Raw genomic sequence first — 22,441 nt, forward strand, 5'->3', positions numbered from 1 at the left:
AAACCTGCACAACATTTTCCCAACCTGCAAAGATGTTTGGTTTCACATGAGAAACAGGTTATTCTTGTTTGGGGCCTGATCCTATCAGTGGTTACTTGAACATCTCCAAAGGGGTACAACTCCCCCAAAAGCTAGAAGTTGCTCAGGTCTTCTCAGGATCATGCTCTTTACCAGAGTCACTTTACCTATCCCTGAACAATCACAGGACACTTGCCTCCTCCCTCCCAGGTTTGCTTGATGTTATTATCATTGTGTAATAATTGTGTATTCTGCAATTTTGAATCCAGAGCATTATTTCTGCACTGAGCTCTCTCATCTCTCACTTTCACTCCCATTGGTTTCATGTTCCCTTTCATTGGGTGGAAAAGCTTTTCATTTGATCCAGCTTAATTTATCCTGGTTCCACCCCCTGGGACTTTCCGAACTTCCTTCTTCAAAGGGAGGGAAAAACAGACACAGGCTTAGTACGTGCACCTCTCTGATCTCAGCAAAAGTGGTGCTCTGTCTCCCTGAACTGGGTTTCTATTGTAGGCGGTGCATTCCTTGGGAGGGAGGGTGCTTGTGGGGGGGCCATCCCACACTCAAATGAGCCCTTATTTAATGGGGGTCTCCATGCAGGACAACAAGCAGAAGAGATTTTCCTCTTCCCAGATTCCATACAGAGAGAGAAATGCACATGCCCATGATAGGCATGCAACCCATTGCTGAAAGCTCCCGAGAGGAAGGAGTTCCTATGACCAATCAAGACTCCGGAATGAGTGTCAGGGAGGATCTGAAGAAAATACGCTGCGCTGTGGTTTTTTGCTTGCTGTCTGTCCTGTTTCTGACTTTGTCCACAGCCTATCTGCTGACTGGAAACCTCGGAGCTCAGGAACCTGGCCCCGCTCAGGTAAGCAAATGCCATTTCTAAAGCAGCTTAAGGGAAGATGAAGCAAAGGAGAAGGGAGTTTCTGTAAGTGTTTGGAGAAATAGTTTGTAGCTTCTTGCTTGACAGATTTGTGATGTAAATGAATACCAAACAAACTTTCAAGTTCTTTCTTTCTTTCTTTCATATGCACACTGAGGTAGGAGGAGCAAATCAGTTTTTTTAATACACAGATTTATCTCCATTTCTCCTCCCTTGTTTTAATAGGGTCAGAGGAGCAGGACAATGTTAAATCTAACTGGCAGACAGAAGACAACTCCTCAGTTAGTGTAAATTGTTGATCTAGCCACTAAATTCCGTTCCCCCTTTTTCTGCTTCTAACTCAGATCTCTTTCCTCTCTCATTACTGAAAGGAGTTTATTATAGCAGCCATCTGCTGTCATTAGTGTGTATATCTGTCTATTTATATCTGTGAGTGTGTCTGATGGGTGAGAGCTAGCCATTTCAGCTCCAGAGTCCCACGGTCAGATTTCCCTGAGATTCTGGATGCTTACATGAGGTACCAGTATGGTCCGATGATAGAGAGTGACCCTAATTCCAATATTCCAAACCCCATCTAAATCTGAATCAAAAGTTTCCAAAATTCAGGACCATTGTATTCAGGGGACAGTTTCAGGTCCATCTCTAATAAACAACTGGACACCTATCTCCACGTGGATACCTCTGTAGGTATTTGTCTTTAAATCCTGTGCTACTGGCATCCACAGCAGCTTTTGCAGCAGGTGCATATTCCCACAGACGTCAGTAAAGCCACTGGGATTGCCCACATGCTGAAAGGCAAGTGTAGGTGTGATTGTTTGCAAGAGCCAGACCTTAATGAATTTAAGCTTTAGCTTGAAATTCACTCTTTGCCACTTGGTCTGAACAAAGCTTTAACTGAATGAATAAACAAACAGCAATAATCAAGAAGTGCTAATATCCAGAATATAAACCCTATTTCTATCTTGGCAAACTTTTTGCCACCAGGTTTTTATACTCTTTGACATGCAGTTATAAGTACAAACACACATACTAAAACTAAGCTGGGGCTTGCTTCCAGTACATACAGTTCTTCATCAGAGATTTTATAATTTCTCAAGGGTGTCAAATACAAAGTTAATTCTAGGTCCTCTTCACATACTGTGTTTACTGAGTTCTTAGATGAATATTTAAATTAGATTTCCTGTTTATAGGGTTTGTACAAGGCGCATGAGTGCATGTTTGTATACATAAAAGCAGTTTTATACTGCTTAAAAACACATAACTCTTAAATCAGAGTTTCTCTTCCCAGTTTTCACACTGACTCACTGCGTGGCCTCGTGCCTTTAGTGAGTTATTTAAACTGTTAGTGGCTCTCTCTGTCTGCTATAGAGGCTTTCATAGCATCCATTACTGTAATACCTTAGCATGACACCTGCACTGAATTCTGAATGGCTGGAGTTCTGCATCTGGGTAGAGTTTTACTACCGAGTCTAGTCCCCATGCTGTCAGCCTACCAGAGCAGAGACAATGTCCTTTCTGGGGAGGGTCAAGATGGTTGGGGTCTCTACATGTTCCTGCAATAGAAATAATAAATTCATAATCTGTCAAATGAGATTAATACTTACCTGGCTCACAGGTGTGTTGCAAAAGCTAATGGAGCAATGCTGGTGAACACCTCTGAGATCTTCAGATAGAAGATGCTCTGTAAGCATCAAGGATTGCTTCCTTCTGGACAATATTATTTGATATTGTATTAATCCAGATATGTGAAAGGAATTAGTGCTAGTCTCTTGATACTCCTCTAACAACCGGCTGTTACACATGAATGAGGTACAGTGTGTGAAAATCTCAGTAGGCAAAAATAAAATCATCATAGCTGGAAACTTGCCATCTGTCTTTCTGCCAAGTGGAGTGGGCTGCGAAATGATTTATCATGCCCAATAAGCCTTCCACTTACTCCATTGAGAACTGAGTCAGTCAGCAGTGACTAGTAGCTGTGAAATGGTTATGGGTGTGTTTGACTTTCCTTGAGAACTTCTTCTAATGCACCCATAAACCAGTGCTCTAAACAGAACTTGGCTCCTCGCATATGGGCCCTGTGCTGTCACCATTACTCAAAGGAGCAGCTCTGTCCATTCCAACGGGAATGCAATCAGAAGCCTGGGCTCTTGGATAAAGTATTTTCTTTTCCAAACAATAACAATAAAGTTTGAAAAAATTCCCTTTTGATCCCAAGCATTCCCATTTTTAAAAAATCAAATTATATTGGCTAAAGGCATCTTTTATGTCACCCTACCCTCCATCATAATTAGCCGCATCAGCTGAGAAGAAAAGGACCGAGAGATAGATAGCGGTTTGACTTCACACAGTGGAACGAGAGCCACTGTCTACCCCTCAACCACTTACCATTCTGCACAGGGTACCTGAAGCTTGGGCCTGGGCATGTAGGTATAAGCCGAAGCTATATTCCCACTGGGCCCTGAAAGTAGGTGAACAGGTCTGAGACAGCAAAGCTACATAACGGTTTGCTGTCTCCTTCAGCAGATTGTTGGTAAGATGACCAGTGTAGCGGACAAAAAAAAGAGCCTACTGTGCTCCTCAACACGTCTGGGTTGCACAGCTGAGTGGGTATGAGGGCAGGTGTTCACTTTTTGCCAAGTGATAAGCCAGTAGTAACGCTTCTCCCTCAGGAGCTAGTGGGAAGCAGGTGAGGTGTTACAGTGTTTGGAGGCAGCAAGTTTAGAAAGTTTTTGCTTGAACACAGAGATCTGCTTTCCCATTTATGCTATCTCATACTACAAGCTAGAAACAGCCAAAACCCACTGGGCTAATGATCTAACTCAGTTACTTTGATAACAATTAGATTTATCACTACAACAACCCAAAACACAACATGAGGGAGTTGTGACACAGCGAGGGGTCCCTTCTTGGTCTACTACTGGGTTGGTGCCAGTTATATGCCACTCCTTGCATGCAGATGTGCCTAAAGTCATATTCTAGCCCCAGACAACTTAGCGTGTTGTCTGACCTTGAGAAGCAGCTCTTCAGCAACCGAGCAGGATTCACACACATGACTGGGACAAACCGTAAATCTGTTTTCCTTGTCTGTATGTAACTATGGGAATCAAGCTTCAGAGTTGCCTGTCTGGGTATCTTCCACCATCGCCAACATCTCCTTGTCAAAATAACAGATGCTTCTTTTGTGTTCTAATTCTGCAGCAGCTGTGCCCTAGCAGTGAGGGGGCACCACCAGCACATTTGTTTCGCCAGCTAAGTTCCAGTCCATTGGCTTTATTTAGGTGAAAACTTAAGTAGGCAGGTCCTGCCATAGAGCCGATCAGTGGAGTGACACAGGAGCTAGGAATGTGCCCATTGCTACCTTATCAGCGTGCTCAGCTTTAATTATCCATAAGGGGAGAACAAAGTTATAATGGTTGCTCTTCCCATCTCACTGAACAGTGGGGTTTGTATGGGCGGGGAGGGAGACGGGCAGGAGGCAGAGGCTTGGTGGCATTCTGGGGCTGGCAGAATCCAGTTTAGAGGGAAATTCACCCAAGCAGAGGAGTGTTGCACATGAGGGTCTGCAGGCCACTTTAAACTTAAGTTGTGATTATGTGAGTGGGTTGCAGCCATTCAGATGGGCCTCCAAACTCCCAGCTGTGGCATGGATCTCTCCATGCCAGACCTGCACTGGCCAGCACAGATGCCAGTGGCAAGGCTCAGAAAAGGAGCTAAAAGGAATGACATTGCTGCAAAGATAAAAGGCTTCAACATACCATGCAAGAGCTGAGGAAATCTGAGTCAGTGTCCTCAATGCGTGGGGTGGAGGAATGGTGGTAAGTGAGCTGAGGAGAAGCCTCAAATCCAGGCCCCAGGTTTGTGATATCACCTCCCAACTCTACCTGCATTAACACCACCAGCCTGCTGAGTAGTAACAACTCAGGCTTTATGCAAGTATCATGTGTTTCCCTTGTGGGCTAATACAACGCCCATGAAAGTCAGTGAGTCTTTTGATCGTCTTTCATGGGTGTTAGATCAGACCCTTAATCATGGGTCAAGCTTAGGCAATATTCCATGCCTGGAAATTGCACAAAATAAATTTAATGTCTAGATTATACCAGGAAGAGAAGGTAGATGAGGCATTTCTAGAATAAATAAAATAAATATCCAAAACACGAGACCTGCCAGTAATGAGGGACTTTGACTACCATTGGAAAATTAATACAGCAAAACACAAACTCTCCAATAAGTTTTGGACTGTATTGAGGACAATTTTTTGTTCAAAAAGTTGAGAACATCACCAAAGGGACAAGCATTTTGGATCTGATTTTGACTAACAGGGAGAAATTGATAGCACATCTGTAGGCAATCAGAATGAAAGTGACTATTAAATAACTGAGTTTATTATTCTAAGGAAAGGCAACCAGAGAGCTGTAGACTACAGACTTCAGAAAGAAACCCAGATTTCAAGTAACTCAGAGATGTGGTAGAGAAGGTTCCCTGGGAAGAAAACCTAAGGGGAAAAAAGTTCAGGAGACCTGGAAGTCTCTCAAGGAGACAATATTAAGAACACAACTGTAAACTATCCTGATGCAAAGGAAGGATAAGAAGAACGAGGAGTGGGCAACATAGCTTCCTCTGGAGCTTTTTAATGACCCCAACATCTTAAAGAAATCCTACAAAAAGTGGAAATGTGGACAAATTGCAAAGGAGTATAAAAGAATAGCCCAAGGTTATAGGAACAAAATTGGAACAGGTCATGCTCAAAATGAGTTACAATTAGCAATGGTCATGAAAGGTAAAAAGAGGAGGCTCTTTCAATTATAAGCAAGACACACACAAAGGAATATGTAGAATCTTTATTTAGAGGAGAAAGAGAGATAATAACTGATAATGTCAAGAACGCTGTAGAGGTCTTTAATGACTATTTTGCTCAGTCTTCACTGAAAAGTTTAATTGTACCCAGATACAACAGAACTCATAAAACAAGAAGGGAGAGAGGCAATGCAAAACAGAGAAAGAGTATGTTACAGAAAATGCAGATAAGTTAGATTTATTCAAGCTGGCAGAGCACAATGAAATCCACCACAGGATACTAAGGAAATAGTGAAATAATTGCTAATCTTCAAGAACTCATGGAAAATGGATGATGTCCCAGAAGACCAAAGAAAGGCAAAACTATGGGAATTATAAGCTAGCTGTCCTAACTGGTCAGTGTCTGAAGAGACAATGGAACAAATTGTTAAATAATCAATTTGTGTACAAGTGGAGGATAATAGGGTTATAAGGAATGGCTACCATGGTGTAGCCAGACAGCCAGCCCCCTCTCAGACCAGCATTGCTGGAAAAACAAGGGAGCCAAAACAACAGGGCACTTAACATAAATTCCAGCACAGCCTTTGAAGCTGTGAGAAAGCACAGGTGTGCCGCTACAATGTGCCTCTGGGAACATATACAACGATTAGGCTCACAGCAGACAGAGAAGCTGTGACAGACATGGCTCTTAGCCCCTAATAAATAACGTGATGCACACACATTAACATCCTAGGTGGGAAAATATTTACCCTAATAAAAGGAATGTCCAGTAGTCGAAACTTATTGTTTCTCTCCCTTGCAAGTGTAAACTACTCTTGCGAGAGCTGGCGTCACCCAGACAGACCAGCCCCAATTTGGCATAAGAAGGGAGAAAGAGAATAAAGGAGTACAGAGGTATAAGTATGGGACCTACAGCACCATGATTTTTGAGTGCTTTTCAGTATCTATCTGCTGGTCAGATAAGTGACAGCCTCCCAAGGCTTCTGCAGCTAAAAGGGTCCCTAAGCCTTGTCCCTTATTCGTCTTTCTGCGGAATTGAGTGACCAATCCTGGCTTCGCACCACTGGAATCGAGAGATGCAAGGAGGGTAAGAAGCACCCATACCTGATCTCCTATCTTTAGTGTACACATATTTTGAAATAGAGCTCTATACTTTGTTTTCTTACACATGGATTTGTCAAAAACAAATCATGCCAAACAAATCTAAATTCCTTTTTTGACAAGGAGTAACCTAGTGCACTGTTTCTTAAAATGTGTTCCATGATCAATTCGTAGATGTGCCACAGATGTCTGGAAAAATACACTGATGGTATATATTTTCTGTTATTAAAACCATATACAACATTATTTCTTCATTGCTATCAAAACTGATTAAATTACTTCAGTTTGTTTTTGCTGTATATGTGGCTGTTTCAGGTTTTTTTGGTCTGACAACATTTTTCTGAAGTATCAGCAGAGTGGCCATGTTAGTCTGTATCTGCAAAAACAATGAGAAGTCCTGTGGCACCTTAAAGACTAACAGATATTTTGGAGCATAAGCTTTCGTGGGCAAAGACCATGGAAGTTGCATCTGACGAAGCGGGTCTTTGGCCATGAAAGCTTATGCTCCAAAATATCTGTTAGTCTTTAAGGTGCCACAGGACTTCTCATTATTTTACGAAGAAAATTTTCATTGGCGTTCAGTATAAAAATATTATTGTTTGATTTTCCATGATCTCAAAATTTTTAAGAAACACTGGTATAATGGATAAAAGGGAAGCAGTAGATGTGATATATCATGATTTTAGCAAGGCTTTTCAGACAGTCCTGCATAATAGTCTTATAACCAAACTAGGGAAGACTGGCTAGATGAAATTACTATAGGGTGGGTACACTAGTGATTGAAGGACATACTTGGAGAATAATTATGAAAGCCTCACTGTCGAATAAAAACAAGGGCAAAGTACTGCTCTTAGGAAGAAAAAAGGTAAATGTAGAATTATAAAATGGGGAATAAGTGGCTAGGCTGTGGTATTGCAGAAAAGACACTGAGGGTACATCTAACAAGTAAACTTCGAAGTTAGGCACTACTTCAAAGTAGCCAGCTGAGAATCTACACACATTTTTTTCCCCTTACTTCGAAGTTAACTTAGAAGTAGGGAACCCAACTTCAAAGTCCTTATTCCATTCCTGGGAATGGAGTAGTGCCCTATTTCAAAGTTTAACTTCAAAGTAGGTTTTGTGTAGCTACTCAACTTTGAAGTTGCTTACTTTGAGGTTGTACTTCGAAATAAGTAACTTCAAAGTTATTTTTGTAGTGTAGACACAGTCTGTGAGTTGCAGTGAATCAAAAATTGAATATAGGCCAACAATGTGATGCAGCTGCACAAAAGGCTAATATCATTGCGGGGTTTGTTAAGAGGAGGCAATAATCCTGCTGTATTTGGCACTGGTGGGGCCTCAACCTGTGCACTGTGTCCGGTGCTGGGAGCCACACTTGAGGAGGAAAACAGGACGACAAACGGCAGAGTCCATAGTACAGCAACAGACATGACAAAAGGTTTAGAGAACCTAGCCTATGAAGTGTAAAAAAACAAAACAAAACAAAACAAACAAGCAAAACAAAAAACAAAACAAAACAAAAACAAAAACTTTGAGACAGAAAGGCTGTGGGGGCACCTAACAGTCCTCAGATATGTTATAAAAAGGATTGTGCTCAATAGTTGGGCTTAATCTTCAACAAGGCCAATATAGATAGCAAAAATGCTCTGTATGTGTAAGGGTAGTTAAACTCTTCAGGGGACTTCTGAGTGAGCTTGTGGAATCCCCATCACTGGAAATCTTTAAGGGATGGCCTGGGTATACTTGGTCTTACTTCAGCACAGGGGGTGGGACATGATGGCTTTTTGTAGTCCCTGTCAGGCCCACATGTTTATGATTACTGATGCATGTGAACATGTGTGTGCCCATAGACACACAGAGAATCTGGTGCCAGAAGGCTTGCTCGTTTCCTGTGTAAAGACCAAGAGGAACAGATGTGATCTGAATAGTGATGCTTATTAGTCTTTCTGACCCCTCCCACCCATCGTTCCCAACTCTGGGGCTGAATTCAGCTGTGCGATGTGGACACTCCCTTTCATAAGGCACAGTAAGGTGAGCTGTGTGGGAGGAGGAATCTTTAGCTGTTTTCTTTTGATTAAACATTTTGATAACGTTTCTACATGGGACTTTTGGCCACTTTTGCAACTGAAAGCCTGTGGCAGCTTTTTGCATACCACAGCCTTCAAAGGAGCAAAAGCTGCCCATCAGGAGATCCTTGTTTTCAAATCAGCTAAGACATGTAAGATGCTCTCAAGGTGGCTTAATATGGTCCCATTGCAATCAATGGGAGATTTTCCACGATGGCAGCATAGTTAGGGTGATCATAAGGACATGTAAAAAATACCAGATTAGTCAAGAATGAGGAATGAGAAGACCCTCCAATGTATTATAAAAGGGCTTATTTTTTTAAAAAAGTTTTTCATTATGGGGTCTATCAATACCCCCCCTGATTGTACGATAATATAGCTTGTATTTAAATAGCATCTTTCAGCCTAACACATCTTTAATGTACAGCAGATACATATTATATACATGCACAGACTATTCTAAATAGCCAATGCTGTTCAGCATATGATTTCAGCATGTCAGTATCATTATTCCCAGTTCATAGACAGGGAAACTGAGGTAAAGATTATGAAAGCAATGTCGGCAAGGTCACCCAGCAGCTACTACCAGATCCAGGAATAGAGCCTAGACTTCTTGATTTCCAAATAAGTGCTCTATTCACTAAGTACTGTCACTTCTCATCTCCTTGTTACTCCCAACTCTGTGGTCCAATTTACAACACTCAGAATTAGATTTTTCAAAGCTTGGTTGGCGGGTGGAGGGGTACTGCATTTGGGGTCTCATTTGGGAGCTCTCTGAGAATAAGTGGCAAACTAGAACTGAGTGAAAATTTTCCATCAAAACTTTTTTTTCCCCCCATTTGGAAAATTGGGTTTTCAACAAAATAAATATTTTCATTCAAATGTCTATTTTCTTCAAAAAACATAGGGGTCCCCCCAACCCTCAGAAAACTGAAACTTTTGGCCTCAGCTAGAAAGATGTTGATTTTTACTCACATGTATTTTTTCCAGTTTATGTCAAAAAACTCCTATGCATTTTTGACAAAAAAGTCAAAACTTTCTAAAAAAAACCAGTTGGTTCTAAATAAATCACTAGGATTCCGATTATGTAAATTTTTCTTCAGCAAACAACATAAGCAGTAAATTAACATTAAGCATGTATTCCCACTGAAGTCAATAAACAGTACTTCTCACATGGTAAATGTTAGGCACATGTTGACGTGCCTTACTGAATCAGGGCCTAACGGAGCTTTGTTGTGCCATATCTAATGAACCTGACATTTATGTGATTACAACCCTGCTTAATATCTGATGGGGAAGGAGTGTTCCAAGGGAATTTCCACACTATAGTCTTGTGAACTCTGTCCCAGGAAATGACATGGCCCACTAACCACAATGTTCCACATTGCATCATAAATGTCAGTTGTATTCAAACTGGCCACCAATCTCGTGAGCCCTTGCAGAACATGCAATGTTCACTATCTAGCAGCTGGCCTGATCCCACACATTTCAACCTCTGTATGACTAAGGGTGTTCTTCCTGATTCCTTCCTGTCCTGCAACCTGTGGCCTGCAGCTTCCACGAGTGCCTTTTAAAACCTGCTCTTCTCCTGTGGGGGTATGGTGGGAAGATTGAGGCAGCAATGGCATCACTGGGGAAGAGATGGGACTTGCTGTTGCATTTGTTTTCTTTCTCCAGAATTTGTTGAGTAACTTAAACATTCATAAATTACCATCCTATAAGTGGCTCAGCTACCTCCTCTGTACGATAACCCATGCACATCCCCTCAACAATGGTCATCAGTTTTAAAATCTCAAGTTTCAATGTAGCATGCAAACGAGTCAGCTCCTAGCAAACATCACCCCCACATTAACATGGTCTTTGGCAACACCCCACCCAAGAAATTTCCTTTGTACTCTCTAGTTCTTCACAGCCTTCACTCAAAACTAGCCCACTGATGACATGTTTAGTCCACCACATATCTCCTCTTTAGGAAACTTTGCTCTTGAGCTTCCTAGAGCACCTGCAGATCTGTGCTAATAATACACAGAAGCTTCTCCTCACCGAGGTATACTTGCAACAAGATGCATCATTGGAAATCACTTTGCCTTTAGGTACTTCCTGGGAAATTGACCAGTACTGTTTCTAAAAGCCCTCTGAATTTCCTAACCTACCAGACACTGCATTAGTGAGTCAATCTCCTAGAGCAGCTACAAACACACAACTCCACAGTAGCACAGGCACAACTGCATTTTTAAAACAATGGGCCCCACAGCTATTACCAGTAATTCAGTTAGATGTAACTTAATTCAGTAATGTTCATTCAGGATGCTGTCCATCTGCCGAAAGATGATTCAGCCATTCATTCTCCTGTTCTTCACAGAAGAACCGGAGGGGACCTCCAAGACTCTTAGCTCAGTCCCCTGCTCTCAAAGCTTAACTAAGTATTGCACCATGTTGACATGCCATGTGTGTCCTTTCCCCCCAGAAGTGGCTGATGTGTGTGTATGTAAAATAATTCAAGCTGGTTACTGTCCGTGTACACACATTAAATATTACTGGTTTTGAGTAATAATTGTCATTAGCCAGCTCTTCAGCTGGAGTTAATCAACAGAGCTCCATTGGCACCATTGGCATCTATTCTGATGTGCACTTATTGAGGGGCTAGCCTACCAAGTGCATCAGCAGACAACATGAGCACACTCCCGGCAGATACGGTACTGCAAGGTGGTCTCATACTTTTGCATAACCCTTGTTTTTAACAGAGGTGGGTCATTGCTTCAGCTGCTGTCAATGAGCATACTGCACATCTAGCCTAACATTGTCCCCTGGACTCTGGCTCTGCCTTTCATTAGGGCATTGGCTCCTTTTTTGCCATTTCAGTAACAGCTACCAGAATGGGGCATCCAGATAAATAGTGTTAGAAGAGCCTTTAATGTAGAGGGCAGGCTGAGGCAGTGTGGTAAAGCAGTTTTGCACCTAGAAATGAGAAGAGTTGGCATGTGTGGTAATTATCCATGGACCATAAGCAAATGCTCCAGTGTGAGAATCACTGCAAGTTCCATATGCCTCTAAGTACCGCTATTGGGGGTTTTGGGAGAGTGTGAGGGAGAGGAGGGGGTGCATGTGCACAAACTATAGACAACATCATCAATTAGCCTAGCTCCATTGGTTCAGAATTATGGTGATTCCTATCTCCTGAGAATCTGGCTGAAAAGAAATAAAATCTTGCATGAATGCACGTGCTGGAAAAGACAGCACCGTTGACAGGCATCTGGCTGGCAAGTGGCAACCTCCCTTCCTGCAGTCTATTGTATTTGGAACTGAGCAAGTCATTGGTATATTGCAATATTTACAGTGGGAGCCTGAATGCACGTCACAGATATTCTGGCTTCTAGAGAAAAAAAATTATTTAGAAAATGATTAAACCAAGTTCTTTCCTCTGTCAGGATCTTATTTACTTGCAAGGATGGCTCTCTGCCATTGCATTCGTGGATCCTTTTTGTTATTGATCTGCCTTTCATACAAATTCTTTCCCGGGGCCTTAGAGAATTCAATAATAGAGATATAGGTTCACATAATAAAGAGTAGAGGGACAGAGAAATTGCAAAGTACAGAAGTAAGGGAGAAATTAGGAGCCAGAGCCTCAGTTGCTGTACATCAGTGTACTCCCATTCAGAGGAGATATGACACCAGCTGTGGACCAGCCCCACTGTTTTCAGATAAGAAGAAGTCAGGGCCGGATACTGGCTCCCAGCTTTAACTTCTTTGCATTGTTTCACCTCTGCCTGATTTGCACCCCACCCTGAGATGTAGGAGATATTCAGCACTAAACTGGGGATTGGAGGGAGTGGAACTAGACTGAACTGTGCTTCACACTCCCTGGCTGGCAGACACATCAGCTCTGAGCAGCATAACATAGACATTGGGACCTTCTAAGTTATTCCATGGGACATTTCAGGCTCTGGTTGATGTGGGAAGCAGGAATATGCCCTGTAGCCATCGTTCTCCAGCTCACTCCCATGCTTAGCACAGATTGGTCATACCTGGGAAGCTGGCCTTTGTGTATAAGGCAGAGAGATGCTGGGAAACAATTTCAACCTTCCAGAACTGCGGAGGAGAAGGCTCTTGCCCTAACCACCAAAGCTAATCCTTGGCAGCTTGTTTGTCAGGCTCCATTCAGCTGTAAACAAGTCTTTCTGCTTCATCTGTTACCCTGGGACAATTGTCAGAGGCTCCAATAGACTCTTGTGATGCAAATAATACATACACAGTTAGGATTTGTATTCTCCATGGTTTGTCTTCTCTCAAACAACTGCACACTAACTGCTTGTTAATCTGTTCGCAGGTTGCAGATGAAAGCATGACTACATTCCTAAAGCAACAGACACCACCTGCTTGTAAGTGTGCCAGTCCCTTCCTTCCTCTATCAAAGCTCTCTTTGCTCAGGTGTCTGGTGGGGGTAGAAACAGCTATTGCAAATTTCTCTTGGCAGCTAAATGCAGGAGCAGAACTGAAACGCAATGTTTCTGTAACAGATCAGCCCCAGGATGTTAGGCATTGCAGGGGTGAGGTAATATCTCAGAAGATTTCTCTCTCACTAATAAAACTGGTCCAATAAAAATTATTACCATATCCGCCTTCTCTCTTTCCGGTACTGAAATGCACTTTCCCAGTGTTATTGTGCAAAAACACCTCCCTTCTCTACTAACCACCAAGGATTCCAAGGGATTCCAATGCCTATGTGTAATTACCTTAAAACCACTCTCCTCCCTGCTACAGAACTGGGAACAAAGAGAATAGAGAGCGGCGTGGGAGGGTGTGAAGAGAGATATGACCCATAAACACAAATATCTGAGACAAAAGATCCTGGGGACAGAGTCGAAGAAACACAGCACGAGAAACACAGGTGTGGGTGGGCAAAGGTGGCTTTCTGCCAGCCTAGGAACCACACTGTAGCCCAGAATCACTTATATCAGGAAGAGCAATGTGCATGGGTAACACTTTGTTCTACTTTTTATCATCTGACTCACTGCAGGTAGGGGTGGGGAGGGGGTGGGAGGAACGAAGGGTCCAGAAATTCCAGTAGATCAGGGACTGGCCACTTCAGGGAGGTGTTCAGGGACTGCAGGTCACCAACTGTTAACCTGTAAGAGAGAGAAAGGGGCCTGCAGAGGCCTGAAAGGCACTGTTTGAGTTGCCAGAGAGAGGAGGGGTAGAGGAACTGACCCATTGCTGTCACAGATAAGTCTTCCTCACTCCTTCCACTAAGGGGAAGTAATAAAGAATCACCCATCACTGTTGGGTACCCTTTAAGAAGCATCACAATCTGGCCTCTTCAGATCCAGCCATGCTCCCAGTATCTCCCCTAGAGTTGGCCTTTGAGGTGGACACGTAAGATCACTGATAGCAGGCCTATGTGACTTCGTCCCCTGTGTGACTTAGAGCTTCTACCTCTTCCCTGGCAGCATCTTCATGGGTCTTGTACACTGCCGAATAGCATACAGGAGTTGGGGGGAGGGAAGCAGAACAGGCTCCTTACAAGGAAAAGGTTGTGCTTAGTGTGGTGTAAATGGGTATAATTAAAAGTCGAAGGAGATTAAAATATGAGAAAGTAAATTCAGGCTGAGTGTCAGGAAGAGCTTCCTGTCAGTGAGATCTGTTATACTGTGGGCCAGTCTCCCCTGTGAGGAGGAGAAGCTCTATTGCTTGTGTTATCTTAAAATCAGATTTCCCAAAGGAACCGTCCAGAACACGATGGGTTAGATCATCTCGCAAGGATGGGTCAGCTCTTTGTCCTGCAAAAGGGCCTTCATGTGACTCTACATTGCAACCCTTTGGAGACCTGCAGAAGAGAATCATGTTGTAGCTTCTATGCCAAATTCATCGCAGCTCCCAATATAGAAACCATAGCAGGGGGACAACCAACCCCCACCATCCCAGTGATATCCAGAAGGGCAATAGGCAACCAGATGCAAACCAGTCCTATAGCTAAGCTACTTTCCACCAGGGAACGGCATCAGAGAAATTGGGGGCAGGGTGTGCAGGTGGCTTAAAGCCACCTTTGCAAACCCCTTCCTAAGCAGATCTCAGACTCCTCCCGGGACCTGGGATGTCTTTCCCATCTGCAATGCTATGAGCAAAATCCTCTTGTGGTACATGCTCCTGCAACCCCATCAAAGTCCCTGCAAGTTGGGTTAAATCTGAAGGATTGAGCCGAGAGGGAGAGTTTGAGTCACTAGACCCCATAAATGAAAGGATAGGTTCAGAGTCAACAGCAATCTTTATAGGAATCAACTTCCCTGTACAATGTTGCCCATGGACTTTGTGCAGGGAAAATGGAGCTACATGTGAAAACAGACTCCCAGCTCCTTCTTGCTCTGTGGGCCAGTGCAAAAAAGGCAAAGTTCACCATGCCCACACCCACCCCTTTTAGTGCAGGCAGTCTGCACTGCCTCCTCAGCAAACGTCCTCCAGCACCCAGTGCAGGGCTTGTTAGGGAGGCTCATTGGCAAGAGCTGGGCAGGAGGAGAGAGATGCGGATTCGAGGCAAGATGGGGAAGGAAGGGAGGAGAGGATGTGGCTGTGGCAGAGCACAGACAGGCCTGAGGAAACAGTGGGGGGCTGGTAAGATGGCCTGAGAGGGGAGGTGGCAGGGTTTTTGCTGCAGGCCCTGAATATGGAATGACTCGGCGTAGGAATATACCTGCCCTGTGGCTTTTGAAGGGCAGCCTAATTATAATTAGTATTAAAGCAGCAGGACAACAAAGGAGGTGGTGCATGTTGAAACCTCTTGATCAATTTCCCCTCTTCTATGTGTTTCAAAATTGCTTCCTTGAGGATCCCCTCCATGACCTTTCTGGGGACTGAGGTGCCTCAGAAATGGAAAACACAAAACAGCCTTGACAAATAGCTTGTAACAGAGACCAAGGCTGAAATGAAGAGGGACTGTGAAGAATCTTTCTGTGAAGAATTGATCAGACTTGCATGTTTGCAAATCATCTTCTTCTTTTCTTTTTTTTTTTTAAATTACAGATATAGAATCCAGTGCAGAAAAGCCAAGAGCACACCTGACAGGTAAGTTAACTATTCCAGAATGATACATCTCCCTGAGTCGTTTTACTGAACCAAAGCTCTTCTCTGAAAGGCACGTGACAGAAGGAATCTGGCAGTCAGGTGGTGAAAGACAGGCAAGGTAGGGAAAAGAAAGTAATCTGCCATTTACACTCTCTGGGCCAGATCTCAAGCAGGTATCACTTAGCTTTACTGAGCTCTTCCGATTTATACCAGTCAAGGATCTGGCCCAGCACTCATACAGAGTGTCTGCAAAGCCAGGCACTTAATGAAAAGATTCCCTTTATGGCTTGAAAAAGCTGCTTATAAAATGAATGCTCAGGGCAGCAGCTGACAGCCACCGCTTGAGTTATCTTGCAGCTTAAATCAATGGCTGGTATTTTACTCTTCTACTGCACTTAGCAGTTTAAACTGTTTAAACTGGTTGTCTCAGCTGGATGTGAATCAGGCGTAACTCCATAGCAGTCAGTGGAGGCAGAGCGGTTTAAGGGTCAGGAGAAACAGGCCTTTAATGTTCCATAAACATCAAAGTCTTGACTCTCTTCACTTTCAGCTTTTCAGCACCAGTCTAACTCCATCAGCCCTTCATTTGCACAAGCATGTGCAAAAGGAGAATTATGCTCAGTTGTGGCTCCCCTGAGGCTGAGCAGACCTGAGGAGGGGGAGGTGCTGGGAGGCATTACACCTTTCTCAAGGGCAGGAGTAGGGGGGTGGGGTGCTAAAAGCAATGGGAAAGGCTGGGGAAGTGGACTGAAGGGTGGCTTTTTGCTATACCATGCCTAACAGGCATGCCTAGCATTATCGCCAGCCATGCTCTCATGGAGCTTGTCGCGTACATCTGCTCTGCAGTCCAAAGACCACGGCATCAACTCTCAGAATCAATGTTCCCTCTGATTTTTCCACTCAATGGGTGGAATAAATGTTTGTTACATGCACCAGCCATGCATGGATGTGCACCACCAACAGAAACACCTGCAGCTGGCTGTGGGCCCCTGTGGGCACTCTGCTAATCAGCAGGGTGGCATTTGAGTCTCTCCTGGGCAGCTGCTCAAGTGCTCAGCTCCCAGGGGATGCTGCTCAGAATGCAAGTGAATGGATTCAGGCACACAAGCCTTGGGCTACGGGGCTCAAAACAGCAGTGTAGACATTTGGGCTCAGGCTGGAGTCTGGGCTCTGAGCAGCAGCTGCCTCTCCTTTCGGGGTTTCAGATTCCAAGCCCAGCCCATGCCTGCACATCAGCCCTGCAATTTTTAGCCCTTCATGCTCAAGGCAACTGCCTCGGGCCAGTCACGGCCATGCAGAGGGTCTTTTATTGCAGTGTCAAGGTACCAGACCAGGGGATGCTCTGTAGAAGAGCCGAGGGGGTAAGGACATGCTCTAACCCCCTGCTAAGTGCACTCTTTAGAGAGAGGGGCATGAACCAATTCTGCAGCCCCCAGATAAGAGAATCTGGGGGCTAGGCCGTACAAAGGAAAGTTAATGGGTCCATTAGGTGTGGTGTTTTCTTTGACCACTGCCCTGTACATTTATACCTATCTCATAGAACTAGAAGAGACCGTCAGAGGTCATTGAGTCCAGTCCCCTGCCCTCTTAGTAGGATCTATCACCATCCTTGACAGTTTTTTGTTTAAACTGTTTGCCCCGGATACTTAAATGGCCTCCTCTAGGGTTGAGCTCACAACCCCAGGTTTAGCAGGTCAATGCTTAAATCACTGCACTATCCCTACCCTCACCAGCTCATCACAGAACTGCCCCAGAGCTGTCTGCATTTTGGGATGATGTGGTCACATAGGCCTGAAATCAGTGTGAAATGCTGCATTGGGCCTTGTGGGGAGGAATCCCTCTACATACTGGAGTGAATGTCCCCCTGTGATGTAGTGAAGAAAGATCGACTTGTGGATAAAAGCTGCTCTAAGATTCACAGGATCTGAGTATCATTCTTGATTTGCCCACAATTCCCTATGTGGCATCAGGCTTGATTTCAAGTGACTAATGATGTTGAGCGGTGCAGTTCCTGGGTCCTGAGAAATCATAAAGGGGCCTCAATATCTGTTCTCTGACAATTAAGTCTCTTTACAGTGTCTCAAGGTGGGCACCCTTGAGCTGTGTTTGAAACATTGCCCATAATCTCGCTGTACCTGTTTTCTATAAGAAAACGGGAGAGTATTCCTTTCCTCTGACTCTTTGCTTGCCTTGTCTGGCTAGACTGAAAGTTCTTTGGAACAATTCCCATCTCTCACAATCTGTATGGAGAATGCTTATCCCCGTGGGGCTCTGATTTCAGTGGGGCCTCCGGGTGCTATTGTAACACATCCAAGGGGACTCTTACAAAAGAGACCATGCTGTCCAGGCTGTTCCGTTTCGAAGGATTCCAGCACCTGAGTTATGGTCACTGCCACATATCCTGCTTGAATGGTTGAACTAACTGATTTCTTTCCTTTCTCCTTTATGTTCTCAGTTAAGAAGCAAGATCTTTCACTCCCCGTGGGAAAGCACTATCCAGTTCTCCAGTGGGAACATGAACGAGGCTTAGCATTCACCAAGCACAACATGAATTATACCAACGAGTCACTGGTGATACCAAAGGCTGGAGATTACTACATCTACTCGCAGGTCACTTTCCGAGGGTCCACTTCAAATAACAATAAACCAGGTTCTGTAACGCAGATCATCATCACTAAAGTTACAGACAGCTACCCTGAGCCAACCCCATTGCTTACTGCCACCAAGACTCTGTGTGATATGGGAAGCAACTGGTTCCAGCCTATTTACTTAGGGGCCGTGCTGCCCATGGAAGAGGGGGACAGGCTGATGGTCAATGTTAGTGGTATCCAGTGGGTGGATTACACTAAAGAAGAGAAAACATTCTTTGGGGCTTTTTTACTGTAGGCTTCTGACAGCAGCTAATAAGGACAGCTGCTCTTAAGGGTCCTGGATCAAGTTGTGTCACTGAAGTCACAAAGGAGTCTTGCTAAGGAATATAGTGAATGCAGGGTCAGGGTATCACACAGCCAAGCAGGTATGTTCTCAAAAGCAGTTTCCTTACCTATGTTCTCATTTACCTGTGTAGCTGTGGTGCCCATATTGTAGTTTATCCTTGTGCAGGATGAGTCGAAGCCACTTGCTAAATTAAACAACCCATCCCGATATACTAAATAGATCACACCTAACCAAGCCACAGGAAAAAACTAGGGAAGCAGAGGAGAGAAAAAACACATTCCCAGGCTAACACTAGTAGCCTCTTGAATGTTTATAAGAGGGAGGAGGGTGGAGGGTTCACAGATGGGCAGGAAAATAACCTTAAACAAGTCAACTAAGCCTATGTTTCATCTCCAATCAGCAATCACTGTAAGCTGTCCTCAAAGTTCAAAGATCCTTTTGTTTCACCTTTCATCAGCTACCCCACCCCCAACTCGCTCTTTAGCAGTCAATTCCTGGCACTCCCTAAAAATAGATTTGCTCGGTACTTTGTGCTAATATAGTAATTTAAATCTTCAAGGCACTGTATAATCTTAACTGTTTAATTAATCCATAACAACTGCCCTTTGAAGGAGTTAAAAATCATTTCTTGCAGTTCGCAAAACAAAAACAAAATACTACTGAGTTTTTTTCTTAGAAATTTGGCAGAAAAGTGTTTGTTCAGGGCCAGTTTGCTGCCACAAAATGGCTCTTTTCTTAGCTTTGCTAATGAGTTGTCCACTGAAACACACAAAAACGCTTCAGTGTAAAAATCCATTTTACTATGAAAAAAGTTCCAATACTAAGACAGAATGAAAAATTGAGTCAGGATAGGAAATCTTGCCAGAGGGGATGATTTAAGCAAACATTGAGCAAAATTTTCAGCAAAATCTCAAATTTGGAAAACTTTCAATTTGCTGTGCAGCACATCAGTATAAGCCCCCAGAATTAGGATTAGGTTGGAAATAAGTAATGTTTCCTTCAAAAATTGTTTTGTTTTGTTCATGTATTTTTTTGAGGAAAGAAATTGCAAAATTCCAGAAACTTTCACCAATTGAAAACAAAATGTTTTTTTAAAATTTCCAGGATGGCCTCAAGTCCCCTACACCCAGACGATCACTACAAGGGAGGGGGTCTAAGGAGGTACTTGCCCCAGAGCACAGCGTTACAAAGGGGCCCAAAACTCTGGGCTCCTTTGAAGTGCTGTGGCAGTGCAGCTCCACCACTGCGTGTGGATGTGAGGTGGTGCAGGACTGGTGCTGCAATCTGGGCAGCACTGAGGGCTGCCTACCCTAGGCCTCAGCCCTTCCTCCCTTGTCTCTGCCCCTACCTGGGATACAGAACTGGACCCCCCTTGCACCTTGACCTGTGGCCTGCAGCAGCTGTTGGCCCCACTGACTACTGCAGGTTTTTCTGAAATGAGAGACTGCTAGAGATTAGGCTGGCTAGCACTCACTTGTGCAACAGTGGGAGTAGGAGGTATAGCCAGGAGCAGAACTCAGGAATTTTCCATTTCCAGTATCAGGCTCAACCTTCTAGCTTATACTGTCTCTCAGGGAAATTTCCCAGCTTTCCCTCCACCTCCATGAAAAACAATTCGCTCAAGACAATTCAAGTCATGTTCTAAGATACTCGAGCTTTATATTCTTAAATGCCACTAAGTCTCAAGCTCAATCGTGGAAAACACACAACAGGTTAAGTTTGCAGTCAGACACACTCACTCTCTGGCACTGGAACTTCCTCCTCTTCCAGTAAGTCCTCCCCTGTGATCTGTTAAAATGAGACATTATTATATATTTACTCACAGTAGAAAAGATCTGTCCTGTATCAATTTAAAGGCTAACAAAATAATGTATTAAAGTGATAAGCTTTTGTGGGACAGAGCCACTTCTTCAGAGCTGGAAAATTCTGATAAGAATTTTCCAGCTCTGAAGAAGTGGGTCTGTCCCATGAAAGCTCATCACCTAATAAATTATTTTGCTAGTCTTTAAAGTGTTACAAGACTGCTTTTTTCTTTTGTGAAGATACAGACTAACACGGACATCTGTCTGTGATTACTCACAGGACTTTGCTGGTTCTGTGTTACTAGAGGTAGCTGAGATATATTTTCCTTCCAAGGCAAATGTGCGCCTCTGATAAACCAACCATGGGATTTGCACACACTGGACAGGGAATTTTAGAGATCCTGACAAGGCTTAGTTGACTTGTTCAAATTTAAGGTCATTATATATACACACAACAAATATAATGCTGCTAGACTGGCAAGGAAGCCAGGCTGTTCTCTCCATGGCTTTCCTCCTTCTAGCAGATATGTTAATGCAACCATAAGCTATAGGACAAAATAAATAAAATAAAATTGGCTCTTCATGCATGCAGTATAGGGGAAGAACAGAAAAGGGCAAAGGCAAGTTGAGACAAGATGGGGAGGGGCAAAGAGAAGCACAGAAGGAATAAAACTGATGAGCCAATACTTCGGTCTAAGCATTGCCCCCATGGCTCTGTTCACACACATTAGTAATGGGAACTGGCTATGCTTTTGGTTAGCAACAAAAGTTCTTGCCCTTTTTCTTACTGAAAGCTGCTTGTTAAGAGAAGGACACCATCCACGACCCTCTCCTCTATCCTTCCAAGCCCCTATCACCTGGCTTTCCTATTACAGGTCTGACTTCTCTGGTCCAGCACCCTCAAGACCAGACCAGTCCCAAATGAGGGATTTTGCCAGATTAGGGGTGAACCCCTGCTGCTCAGCACTTCTACCCAGCTGGCACCCTGCTATTCTCCTCCTAGTTGCCTCATTGTAGATTAGGCCCAAGGAAGATACCATTATTAAGCCAATAAGCTGTCATCACAGCGCACATGTCCAGGACAGGTAATTTTCAGCTGCCTGATATTAGCACTTCTGTGAAGTGCATTTGGATTCTCCATAAAGGCAAAATGCAATTCGTCCTAGGACAGTTATCGAAATCCGCTGGGATCTTTGTTTCTACAATAAGTAGCTGTGGCATTATTTTTTGATCACGATGCATTCCCAATAGACTGCTATACCTGATTTTTATAGCTATACATCAGTGAAATCATCAATACTTAATGCTGGTACACTAAATCATAATAAAATTATTTTAGGGGAAAAAAGTAGAACGTACAGTATAAAGCAGAGCCTATTGGAGAGATCTACATATTGATAAACAGCTAGAGATATATTCTGCTCACGTTCTGAGAAATCCTAGAACAATATTAAGTCTATCTTCATGTGAGACACATACAGTTTCTTCCACTGTATATTTATCATGTATTTCATAGCCCAAAAAATTACGTGCCACAGGCCCAAATTAGCTATCAGTGCTCTGCAGCCAGTTTTCTACAAAACAAATCACTGAATATTTTTCTGGAGTCTGTGTTTATAGTCCACTCAGTGTTGTTTGGCTTTCATATGCAACTCCTCCTTGTGCTATTGCATTTATGTACGTAAGTGATTTTGCTTGCATCGCTTGTTTTAAAGTGGTGTTGGCACATTGACCCTGCACATAATCTCCAGTAGAAACTTTCTCTGTTATTTTGGCTT

At 43.5% G+C, this 22,441-nt stretch overlaps 1 protein-coding gene across 1 annotated transcript; it reads left to right on the forward strand.

Annotated features, from left to right (window-relative positions):
- Positions 1–570: 570 nt before the first annotated feature.
- TNFSF15 (TNF superfamily member 15) lies at positions 571–20,757 on the forward strand. The gene is made up of 4 exons (XM_075015616.1): positions 571–889; positions 13,196–13,247; positions 15,883–15,924; positions 18,380–20,757. The coding sequence occupies exons 1-4, from the start codon at positions 671–673 to the stop codon at positions 18,808–18,810; spliced, it is 744 nt and encodes a 247-aa protein (XP_074871717.1). The 5' UTR covers positions 571–670; the 3' UTR covers positions 18,811–20,757.
- The last annotated feature ends 1,684 nt before the right edge of the window (positions 20,758–22,441 follow it).

Source organism: Carettochelys insculpta, chromosome 21 (assembly GCF_033958435.1).
Source record: "Carettochelys insculpta isolate YL-2023 chromosome 21, ASM3395843v1, whole genome shotgun sequence".
NCBI lineage: Eukaryota > Metazoa > Chordata > Testudines > Carettochelyidae > Carettochelys > Carettochelys insculpta.